At 45.4% G+C, this 12,060-nt stretch overlaps 2 protein-coding genes across 4 annotated transcripts in view; both read right to left on the minus strand.

The window, feature by feature from the left end:
• The window catches only part of TAL2 (TAL bHLH transcription factor 2), a 22,869-nt gene extending 19,529 nt beyond the window's left edge, over window positions 1-3,340 (minus strand). Inside the window, exon 1 of one of the 3 annotated variants that reach the window (XR_004681252.1) lies at window positions 3,230-3,340. Coding sequence is in view for 2 of the 3 variants with exons in the window: in XM_035016156.1 (XP_034872047.1) it covers window positions 2,985-3,118 (134 nt within the window). In the remaining variant the exon portion in view is untranslated. Of the gene's footprint in view, window positions 1-2,984; window positions 3,134-3,203 lie in introns of those variants that run through there. The other 2 variants (XM_035016157.1, XM_035016156.1) reach the window with 2 other exon arrangements.
• Window positions 3,341-10,281: 6,941 nt separating this feature from the next.
• The window catches only part of FKTN (fukutin), a 79,341-nt gene continuing 77,562 nt past the window's right edge, over window positions 10,282-12,060 (minus strand). The window contains exon 12 of the transcript XR_004681250.1: window positions 10,282-10,365. The gene's annotated coding sequence lies outside the window, so the exon portion shown is untranslated. The remainder of the gene's footprint in view (window positions 10,366-12,060) is intronic.

Below are 12,060 nucleotides of genomic sequence, written 5' to 3' on the forward strand. Positions count from 1 at the left end.
AATTTCTTAGTTATATGGTTCTGAGACAATCAGTTAACTTCTTTAAGCCTCGATTTATTCTCTGGAAAATGGAAATAAAGCCATCACCAGGGTTCTTGTGAGGATTAAATAATACATTCTGTAAAGTATATAAATACATAACTGAGCCTGCTACATAGGTGCTTAATAAATACAAGGATTCTCTTCCCTATACAGACGGGAAGGGTCATTACTCCAAAGAACAGCATTTCTCAGTCAACTCTATGGCCCCAGGACATTTCCCCAACCCCGTTCTTGTTGCCTTTCCTGCTTCTGTCTGGGTTGAAGACAGACGGCTGTGCTGAGAACCAGTGGTAAGGGGAAGCCATGGCCGCCCAAGCTCACTGGCTGGCTTCAGGCTCCCTCCACCGGCCACTTGGGTCTCCGTGGAGACACTCTTGGTAGGACCCATGATCCAATGACAGTCACACGCACTCCAAGCTTACGTAACAACACTTACTGACCCTGTGTGCCGGACACTGTGCTGCTGGACCCTGAAGAAACCAGTGCCTTGTGAATGGAAAGAGAAGCCCAGGGCCTGTAGGAGCAGAGAAGCAGCACCCAACTCAGGCATTCCGGGGGCCTTCCGGGCTTACCATGAATCCTTCCAAACCGAAGGGGGGTGGACTAGGTGATCCCGAGGGCCCATTTCTGCTCTAAAACGCCACAGTGCCCTGCCTATTGCCTTTTTTTTTTTTTTTAAAGATTTTATTTATTTATTTGACAGAGAGAGAGACACACACACACAGCGAGAGAGGGAACACAAGCAGGGGGAGCGGGAGAGAGAGAAACAGGCTTCCCGCCGAGCAGGGAGCCCGATGCGGGGCTCGATCCCAGGACCCTGGGATCACCTGAGCCGAAGGCAGATGCTTAACAACTGAGCCACCCAGGAGCCCCTGCCTATTGCCTTTGATCTCACTTAACTCATTTCTAAATAGCCTACTCTTTCATCTACAGTGAAAAATATGGGTGTCGTCAGAACTGTAACCAAGTAAAACTAACGTAGGACAGTTTGAACCTAAATCAAGGGATTTTAAGATAGAAAGAAAACTATCCAGTTTTGCTTACACCGAGGCTGGCTGCTTTGCAGCCTGGACTGTGGGAGCAAAGTTACTTTCAAGCTTCTCTTGCCAAAAGAGGGTTTAGCTCACTCACTAAGTCAACTCTAGTCCCTTGTGGTGGTGGGGGCAGGGGGCGTCTTTTTCAAGCTGGAAGAAAAAGATTAAGCAGGATAAACTAACTGGTGTTCTCTTCTAAGAGGGCTCAATCCTATTATGCTAGAAGCAGACAGAGGAAATAAGGAGAGGAAAAGATAGGCTTCAGAAATACAGCCTGCCATCCTAGAAGGAGATTAATAATGCCTTGTTGATTTATCCTCAAGGGTGTTACTCTCCTCCACAGGGGGAAATAGAAATCAGTTCTTTAACAAGCTGGGAAAATTCAAAGTAGTGGTCACTGGGAAATGACTAACGTACTCATTAAATCAAAGGAAAATTGCACTTAGTGCTTTTCCAGTTGTAAGGACTGATTACTGCTAAGCTTGATTTCAGAATAATTTAAGACCTTAAAAAATACACCAGATGCCACAGAATCAGAAAACGTCTGATAGATGTCAAAACAGAGGTAAAACATGTTGTCCCAGGTCACATGGGGAGTCAGTGGCACAGCCTGTGTCCCACGCCTCTGTATTGATGCATCTTTGTCACCACCGACTCCTGCTGGGTCAGGGTACATAACCTTTTTAAGGCATGGATTCTTTTGGCAGTCTGGGGAAGCCTAGGGGAGGACTCTATCCCAGAACAATGATTTGAAATACATAAAGTAAAAAGCCTTTGGTTCCCTTCTCAAAACAATTATTTTAAATGCATGAACTGAAATAGACACATAAAAATCACCAATTATAATTAATAATTATTAAAATAATTTTAAAATGCAATACAGTAATAATATACTTTGTTTTTAACATATTAAATTATTTATTACCATACTTTCTACACAGTGATATGTAATCAAAAGATATACGACATCTGTAAGATGAAAGTATTTATGATTTTTGTTGATGACATCGTCACCAGTACTATTTTTTATTACCTACATTCATAAATAAAGGAAATGCTAAATTTAGATCAAAGGTTACTGGAAATAAAGATGTAATTTTTTCCCCATCCAAATGTATAGAACCCCTGATTTCTAATTACATGCCTCTGGTTGGGTGGGTGTCACGGACATGGGGTTAGGGATGCCTGGGCAGGAGGAATGCAATGGTAGATATAATAGGAATATAGGTGTGCATAAACTTCTCTCTATTATATTGTCACCACTGAAGGTAACAAGTTACCAGAGAGAAGAATGACAACTATGCCCCTGCAGAAATGGATGCCCCCAGTAGGGACTGCTTGCTTTTTTATGACAGTGGTTCCTGGACACAGAGCCTGCAGCAACAAGAAAGGGAGCACACAGGCTCATCCTAACATTCCTGCGGTGGCCTGTCCCAGGCATTCAGACTCATATGGCTCTTTGTACATAAGACTTTAAATTTCTCCTCCTGTCTTTTGGTCATGTGTATTTGTCTCTTCTTTCATCTTTTTCTCGAAAATAAGTGAAAACAGACTCCGGAAAGAGAGAGATGAAAGGTGGCTTATAGAGTTGGGTTAGGGGAAGGTGCCTAACCTCCAGCACTGGGCATAGCTTTGCCTTTTGAAATCATTATAGAAGTAACACGTGCTCATCCAAGAAACAAACAAACAAACAAGCACTACACAAGTGCATAAAGTAAAAAAATATAAAGGCTCTCTACCTATTCAATCTTACTCCCCAGAAGCAGCCAGCTTGGTGTGTATAAATATAATACAGATCCTTTAGACAGAATACATATGTCCTCTAAAAATCAAAACACATACTATTATGCAAATTACTTTTCTCATTAGACAACTCTGCACGTTGATGTTCTAAATAAATACACTTACCATGAGTCACAGTCTTTGGGTGGGCACCCCGCGCTCTGGGAGAGCTGCCTGTTCCACCTGCGCCTCACCGCCTGATGCACCTGAATGCTCCGCCCACCCCGCCCAACCTGAAGCCCCCGCACACTTCTTCCCATCTTTTCCCTTTTTAATTTTATAACCTTCGCTCCCGCTAGCCTGAATGCGGCGGCCAGGAAAGCATCTCGCGCTCAAGTTTCGCACCTGCCAGGTGCGGGGGAGTAGCTCACCCGGACGCAGAAGCTACCCAAACGGCCCTCCGAGGTGCTGCGGGGTGTCTCCAGCATCGCGTATCAAGGCGAAGCGGCCAGGCCAACAGCACAAGGGCATCGCTTTGCTCCCCCCGGAGTCGCGCCACCACCCGCCCCCCCACCCCCACCCCTCGGAAAAACCCCAGGTCTTCGCACTGAGTCGACTTGGTAGCTGCTACCTAGTCGCCTCCACACCTCTGTCCTCCCGGGCGAGTGCGGCTCGGACTCCAGGGCTGCGCGGGAGACCGGCTGGCCTACGAGCCCGGCCCCGGCGGCACCCATGTCCCTCCAGGGTCGACGCACCTCCTCGCCAAGAGCCGGGAGACCGCGCCGTCGTTGTCGCCGTCGCTGGCCGTGTGCGCCCTCGCCTGGACGCCGCGCCTCCGCCGCTGCCTTTATAGGACACGGCCCTTTGTCTCCGCGACCCACGGGGCCCCTTCCCGCCCGTCCCTCCCCACTGCCTGCGGCCCCGCTTCCCAGGCCCACGACCCTGACCCACTAGATCAGGTTTTCTGGGGGTGGGATCCGAAATCTGCGTTTTTACTAAGCATTCCAGGAGATGAAGATGCCCAGCGAAGTGTAACAGTCACTGCACTGGGCGGACACCCGGATTTATGCATCTCGGGGTCCACAGTGCCCAGCACACAGCTTGGTTATTTCAGTGGCCTTCTACTTGGTCTTTTTGCTTCTATGCTTGCTCTGTCTGTCTGCCATCCAGCATCACTCAGAAGGATCCTATGAAAATCCAGTTTGGATTCCTGTCACTTCTGGTTCAAAACCCTTAGGTGGCTCTCCATTTCACTCAGAGTTAACTTACGTCTTCACAATGGCCCCTAAGATATACCTTTTACTGACCTGTCTGTTCTTTCTCTCCCTGTGGTTTAGTCAAATGTAGCCACTCTGACCGTTGTTTCAGGAACACACCAAACACCCTCCTGCCTCAGGGCCTTTGCACTCTTGTCTCTGCCTGAAACACTCTGCCTCCAAGTTATCCACATAGTTTTCCAGCCTCCTCCCCACCTTTCATTCATTCCACCCTTATTACTGAGCACCTACTATGGCCCACCCTGTTCAGGTGTAGGGAGACAACTTCAAACAAAACAGACACAAATCCCTGCACTCAAGGAGCTGACATTCTTCAGGTCTTTGGTCAAATGTCACCTTCTCATGAAGATTCTGAGAACCACATCTAACATTGCACTTCACACACATAGGGACTCTTTATCCTCCTTCCCTGCTTTATTCTCTTTAGTGCTCATCCCCATTTAGTAATATTTTCCTTATTTATTCTGCCTGTCTCCTCCCAACCCCAGTGAATAGGAATTCATCAACATTGGTTAATTAAAGAATGGATAAGTAATGAATTTCTAGACATCACATTCTCTGAAGGACCCAGCAAAGGATTTGGTATGATAAACTCACAATGCATTACAGCTCAGCAGTTAAGAGTAAAGGACTCTGGAACTGCATTACCCAAGTTGAACTCTCTGGTCTACCCCATTTATGTGACCCTAGGCAAATTATGTAACTTCTCCCTGCCTCAGTCTCCTCATCTGGAAAATAGGGACAATGACAGGATTGTAAAGACAACTACCAGCTCCCTTCCCTGGGAGAGGATTATATAGCCTCACCCATTGCCATGGGAGGGACAGTGCCTCCCTATAGGACTTCCCCACCCAGGGCCAGGCTTGGCCATGTGACTTGCATCAGCCAATGGAATATGAGCAGACCTGCCATCTGTGGTGATGGAGTGGGAGCTTTAAGAGTCATTCCTAGGGATGCCTGGGTGGCTCAGTCATTAAGCATCTGCCTTCAGCTCAGGTCATGATCCCAGGGTCCTGGGATTGAACCCCGCATTGGGCTCTCTGCTCGGCGGGAGGCCTGCTTCTCCCTCCCCCACTCCCCCTGCTTGTGTTCCCTCACTTGCTGTGTCTCTGTCAAACAAATAAATAAAATCTTTAAAAAAAAAAAAGAGTGATTCCTAGTTGGGTTATCATGAGAAAGTTATGTTTGGGGTTGCTCTTTCAGGCTGAAAGCCACAGAGCAAACCTAAAACCAACCACAGCCCTCATGTAACATGAGTGAGGGGTAAATTTTTGCTGTTGTAAGCCACTGAGACTTTGGGGTTCTTTGTCCCCCTCCATAAAAAAAAAAATTCAGTTCTTATTATAAATAAAAAAAGCTGTTGCATGCATTGCTAGAGTTTCAGGAGGCAAGAAGGTGAAGAAAACGTTCCATCTGCCTTCAAGGAGTTCACAGCCTTTGGGAGGGAAAGGCATGACAAAAATGACTAAATACAAAAGAAAGTCCTGAGTGCCAGAGAGTGTGATCTTGGAATTGGGGAGGCACAAGATTCTAGCTGGAGGATCAGAGATGGCTTGTGGGAGGGATGGCATTTAAACCAGGCCCTGAGGCAGGGCTGCCCCTGACATTTGTGGGATCCAGGACAAAGGTACAATTGGAGACTCCTGACCCATCCCCATTCTTTACCCACTGCTCAGCTCTGTTCTGCTCTGTGAAGGGCCTTGAGTGAATGATGTGGACTCCCAGCCCAAATGGACCTAAGGAAGAGCCCTGTGCAGGCTCTGAAATTGGGCTCAGGGCCACTGGAGCAGAAATTCAGGGGTCCTGGATACCCAGAGTGGGGTCTAAATCCAGGGGTCCTGAATACCAAGAATGTGATCTAGAATGTGGAAAATGGGCCCCAGATGGGTACTGGAGGAGGGCTAGTACAGGGCCATCTAAAGCACATCTGAAAAGGCAGGGGTCCCAGTTGCCTGGGTACCTGGGTGGAAGGGTGGGAAAGACTGCCGGAATCACCTGGGGAGGAGTGGAGGAGAAGATAGTCCATGTGAAGCCACCTGCGTGGATTGAAGATGGGAACGATATGTTTAGATTTACAGGTTACAAGGCTCATTCTGGTGGCAATGCAAAGGATGGATTGGAGGGTGAGTTGGAGAAAATTAATTGGTCAACTTTCGCACAAGGGGGTCTTTAGAAACACAACTTGATATTTCCAGCAAACATCCCCGATTTGTCCTCTTTCTGCCCTTCTGTCTTCTCTGTGTGCTGTGGAAGGGGCACTGTGTCCTCCCAGTACCCAGGCTTTTCTACCAGGCCCTGTTATATCACAATTCTGATAGAGCGTAGGTTGTATTTTAAACCAAGGACCTATACTACCCTTCATCTTAGCCAAAAACCTGTGAGAGAATATATGTGCTTAATAGCATATTCTGTGAGTGTAAAAAAGAATTGTGGCAACGGGACCACAAGATCAGAAATGTGTGATGCAAGATGAAACAAGAAGCTGTAAGGGGGATCTGTGCACAGCTGGACATGAGCTGCAGAGAAAGGGGTACCCCTGTGCTGGCACACGGGGACCAAGGTCGACATCTGTTTACTTCTCAAAACTGTCTTACACGTTATTGTTGCCTTTATCATTTTTAAAATGGGAAAACATTTTGGGGCCCCATACCACTAGCAGTAATTCTTCAGATGATGGGCCCTCTCCCATCCTGGTCTCCCAGTGCCAGGAGTTAGGGGCTAGGTCCGGGTCCCCCAGGGGAAAGGGGTTGAAGGAGGAATTTACATAATCCGATTATTGGGGGATTAAGTTTGGGCAGCTAAACGCCTCTGTGTGCTGGAGCTAAAACCCTTACTATTCATGGCTCTCACTGCCCCCTGGAGAGACTGCACCTGCGGACTCCTGGCCAGGGAAGGGCAGGTCGCTAAGAGAGCCTGGTTTTGCTGGCTTAATTGATCTGTCTGGATTAGCCGGTGAATACTGGACCTCTAGTCCTATGTGCAGGGGTTGTCAGCTTCAGGAGAGACCAAACCTGAGGTTTTCAGAAGGGAATTCTCTCAGTCCAGGTGGTTGTGGGCCAAGGTCATTTTGGCTGGAGGTCAAGCATCAGCCTTATTTACCCAATCTTAAAAACTCCTTCCTCCCCTCTCATTCTTAACTCCTTTCTCAATCCCCAATTCTGCATTTCCAGGCCCCAATCCATCCATCCATCTCTCCATTCGTCCATCCATCTGTCCGTCCATCCAACTGTCCATCCATCCCTTCTTCCATCCACCTATTGTGTATGCAGCCATCAATTTATTCGTCACATGAGTTAGCTAGTTCTTGATAGTTAATAGAATTCACTAGTAAATCCTTTTAGGTAGGTTTTGTTCCTTCAAGTGTTCTATCTCTTAAGTTAATTTTGGTACTTTGACATATAAACTTTGACATTTTCAGAATCATTAATAAAGTGTTTTATACAGCTATTTGATGATTTTTTAAAAAAATATATCTGGGGGCACCTCGGTGGCTCAGTTGGTTAAGCATCTGCCTTTGGCTTAGGTCATGGTGCCAGGCTCCTGGGATCGAGTCCCGCATTGGACTCCCTGCTCAGTGGGGAGCCTGCTTCTCCCTCTGCCTCTACCCCTCCCTCCCGCTCAAGCTCTCCCTCTCAAATAAATAAAATCTTTAAAAAAAAAAAATGAAAATAAAAAAAATGTATCTGTATTTGTGTTGCCTTTCAGAGTCCTCACATTATGCATTCTCTCCTTGATTAGCTTTGCAGAAGTTTATACATTTTATTGTTCTTTTTGAAAACTACCTCTGTGTTCCAACATTTTTATGATTTTCTAATGTATTAATGTCTATGCTATCTTTATTAAATCTGTTCTTTGTCATTTGCTTATGTTTATTTTGTTCTCTCTCCACCTCCCACTGTTAGATTGAATGTTTATTTTATTAATTTTCAGGCTATGAATTTTTTCCTGATATACCTTCGGTGTCATTCTGTGTTTCCATTTATACTATTGTTGTCATTAGTTTCTAACATCTGTTGTTTATTTTAATTTTTCTTTTTGAAAGTATTTTTAAATTTTCTTTTTTTTTTTTTTTTGTAAGATTTATTTATTTTTTTGCCAGAGAGAGAGAGAGAGCAAGACAGGGAACACAAGCAGGGGGAGTGGGAGAGGGAGAAGCAGGCTTCCCGCGGAGCAGGGAGCCTGATGTAGGGCTCGATCCCAGGACCCTGGGATCATGACCTGAGCCAAAGGCAGATGCTTAATGACGGAGCCACCCAGGTGCCCCTAAAATTTCTTTATTGTACTTTTTGGTAACAATTTGCCATTAATTTCCAATTTCATTGTGGTATAGTCAAAGATATGCTCTGTATATTTTTTGCTTTGGGATATTTATTGAGAGCTTCTCTTTGGTAAAACATATGATTAACTGTTATAAATGATCCATAAGCAATAGAGAAGGAGGTAAATATCCTGTTTGAAAAATAAAATGTTTTTTATATACATCCATTAAATTGATCCTTCACATCCTTCTTGAGAGTTTTGGTCTGTTTTAATCCCTTTGACAGAGTTGTATGAAAATTTCCCTCTATTGCGCCATGTCTGTTCCTTCCTTTCAGTTTTTCCAGGACTGCTTGCTTTAGATCTTTATATTTTAGGATACAATGAGTTTGACACATGAAGACTCAGGAAGTTTTATTGATTTAGAGAATAAACCCCCTATCAATATAAAAATGGCCCACTTTGCCTTGCTTCTTATCATGAATTTTATATTATGACAACCTACTCTGCATTTTCCAAATAAAACCATGCTCGTTCTTTTACAGTTAATTTGTAGGTGTGTGGGTATGACTCTTGGTCCTAGGTTTTATCTTTCTGTGAAACTTTATTTGGTAAATTAAAATTCCTTTGACTCTGGTGTTTTAAAGTAGCCCCATCACCATGGTGAATTCTTTAAAGCAAATCTCTTTCTGGTTTACTTGCTCATTGGCTTGCCCACTATACACTGTAAATGTCAAGAGGGCAAGGACTTGGCTTCGTTAATCACTAAACCCCACAAACTGTGTTCACTGCACATAAAAGCTGCTTGATAAGACATTTGTTGAATGAATGCAAGACAGCACTGACTCATTTCCCCAAACAGCTGCCCCCAGCCTGCCCCGCTTTCTGTCCCAAGACACATAACTTGTTTCTATGAAACGAATGCTTCCAAGGCCATGGGAGGGGTTTGGATGATTATTTGTTTGTTTTAAGGAGAAGAGAGGAGCCTTCTGGCTGCTGGACACAGGGGGTTGAGAAAAGATGTGAGGAGACTAGCTAGCAGGCTGTGACAGGAGAGCAGGAGAGCAGATGCTGCTTGACCTAGGGGGTGATATCAAGCACCAACTGGGGGTCAGGTGCCAAATTCTCTATCCCATTATTTTGCACTGGGTACTAGGTGTCATGCAAGGCATTACACCCAATTTTTCCATTTAATACGAGAAATTATATATTTGATTATAAAGTGACATAACCAGTTATCATCCCTGACAAAACAAAACATGGCACCCAAGCAAGTGAAATACTAAAAAGTAAGCCCAAAGAAGCAAGACTTCACACGCAGCTGACTCTGTTTTACCAGTGGTCCTTATACAAACATCTTTCCAGAGCCAGCAGAGGCTGTAAATTCTCATGGACATTAATGTCATTCCATTCATAGGACCCACAGAGCCACTTACTGATTAGCTCACCTCCTCCAAAGCTCTTCCTGCCTCCCCTTCTCTAACCTCTTGCAAATAAAAAAGTAATAAAGCAAGCAGCTGCAGAGGAGAGCAGGTGATGTAGGAAACCAGGGCCTCTGGAAGGAGAAGTAAGCTGACATGGTCCATATCTCTATGGGAGCGCTGGGAAGGGTGCTTGGATGAGTGAGAGCTTTGGTCTTCTCTCATAAGGAAAGAGAGATTTGGCTGCTTTATCATCATTTTTGGACTTTCCTGAGGTCATTCCCTAGCCATGACAGGAAAGGAGGGATGCCGGAATCTGCAGGCCAGAGTCTCTGATGTACACTGGTCTTGTGGCCCTGGACATACTCACAGATAGGAACAATCAAGGAAAAAGTGGTGTTGATTTAGAAGGAAACAAACCTGCTGTCCATTGGGTCTTCCCCTACAGCATACAGTGACTTTAGTTGACAAAGGAAGAGAAACGATATCACTCTGTAAACAAAGTTATCCTTACTTGGAAGATTGCCATAGCCTGCCATCAGACGTCCTGCATTTCAGAAGGCCAACATTGAATCTCAGGGATGATCCTCCACTGGATCCAAATATAAGGCCCTGTTTGAATAAAGAAGAGGGGAAGGGTGAGTGATCCATCTACAATCAGATTTCAAAGATTTGCAAAGACTTCCTGCACTGTTGTAACACTGTCTTCTTGATGCCTTTTCTTGTTTGCTCTGTTTTCTCTGTGTGCTGTCTAATCCTGCGCCTTGTCTGGGATAAGTACAGTGATAAGGTTACCGGTTCTGATGGCAAGTAGAGGATTTATTAATTGCTTTACAGGCCCATGCTGCTTTGTTGCCTTCCCACTTAAACTGGCTACTTATTTAAGAAACAAAAAGCTGGTAGAATTGCCAAACAAACAAACAAACATATTTTACCCTTCTGAGGCTGTTTTCTATAACATGGGAATAACAAATACTCATTGATGTGCTATGAATTAAGTGGGATAAAGTACTAAGCAATACCAAGTGAGTAACAGCTAAGAGAAGGCCTTTTCTGTGGCTGCAGAGGCAGATTGATTGGTGTCTGAATCCTTGCTCCCACACTAGTCTCCCAGTTTCAATTTTCTCAGCTGTGAATTGGAAACCTCGGCTTCATGGCTTACTGTGAAGATTCACTGAATGATTTGGAGTAAATGCTTAAAAACGGTGAGAACAGGCATCTAATAAAAGTCATAGTTGCTCAATAAACAATTGTGTTTTCATTTTTATTGCCAGAAAAACTCTATCCAAAAACTAAATGGAGAGTCTGAACACATGCCTCTAATATCCTCCAGAGGGCACTTTCATTTTTTTTCTTTCATTTGCCCAACCCAGCCATCCCGGCTTCCACTTATTTATTTCCTTCTAGTATTTGAAGCAAACAGAGCCCAGAGCTGGATGAGGGAGATAACAAAGAGGGGAAAGAAAAGCTTCTCTTGAGCATCAGGTTCTCTCTTACAGTTAATTGCCACTCTCCAGCTCCCCAGACCCAGGACCCCTTGGTAACACCCAGACACACACATGCACACAAATATCTCCCTCAGGACACCTGGTGTTGAGGCCTGTCCAGAGCAAATGTTGACCATTGCAACAGAAAGCGGGGCACATAACTGCCTCAAATGAGTGGGTTTTTCTTCCCATAGTTACAACTAGAGAGATGCACAGCCCTGGGTGTGCCCAGCTGCTGACACTCTCAAGACCAGGCTGGTTTGGCCTTCACTCCAAAGGACTGGAGCGGAAAGTGCTACTTCCGGCCAATAACCCCAAGGGCAGTGGGAAAGCAAGGAGGTTGGGGGTGAGCAGAACCAGGTACTGGAGAAAAGGAAGAGGTGGGGTGTGACTCCCTTTCTCCTCTTTATATTCTTTGGTCTTTGTCTAAGAGACATGACTCATCAAATGGGTCCCCTAGATGGGGATTTGGACGCTCTGTGGGCAACAGATAAGAGTGCAGCCTTCTTACAGAAAGTAAATTCATTGAATACTCTCCATAAAGTCAATAATGTCAGGCTTATCAGCTGTCCTCATTCCCCACTCAGCCCCCTGGGGACCAGGGGCTGCAGAGTGGAGGCACAGGATGAGGCTGGGAAGGGGCCTCTGCCCCCCTCGGCTATATTTTAGGCAGGTGGGGGAAATCTGCCAGGCCTGAGCTTCCCAGAGCCCTCAGCTCTCCAGACTGACAAATCCCAAACCAAACAACACATCCGCTGAGGGGATGAGGCAGGCACCCCCTTAGTCCTCAAATTGAGCAGATGTTTTCAGGATGCTCCAC

Source organism: Mirounga leonina, unplaced genomic scaffold (assembly GCF_011800145.1).
Source record: "Mirounga leonina isolate KUSES-001 unplaced genomic scaffold, KU_Mleo_1.0 Mir_170, whole genome shotgun sequence".
Taxonomy (NCBI): Eukaryota; Metazoa; Chordata; class Mammalia; order Carnivora; family Phocidae; genus Mirounga; species Mirounga leonina.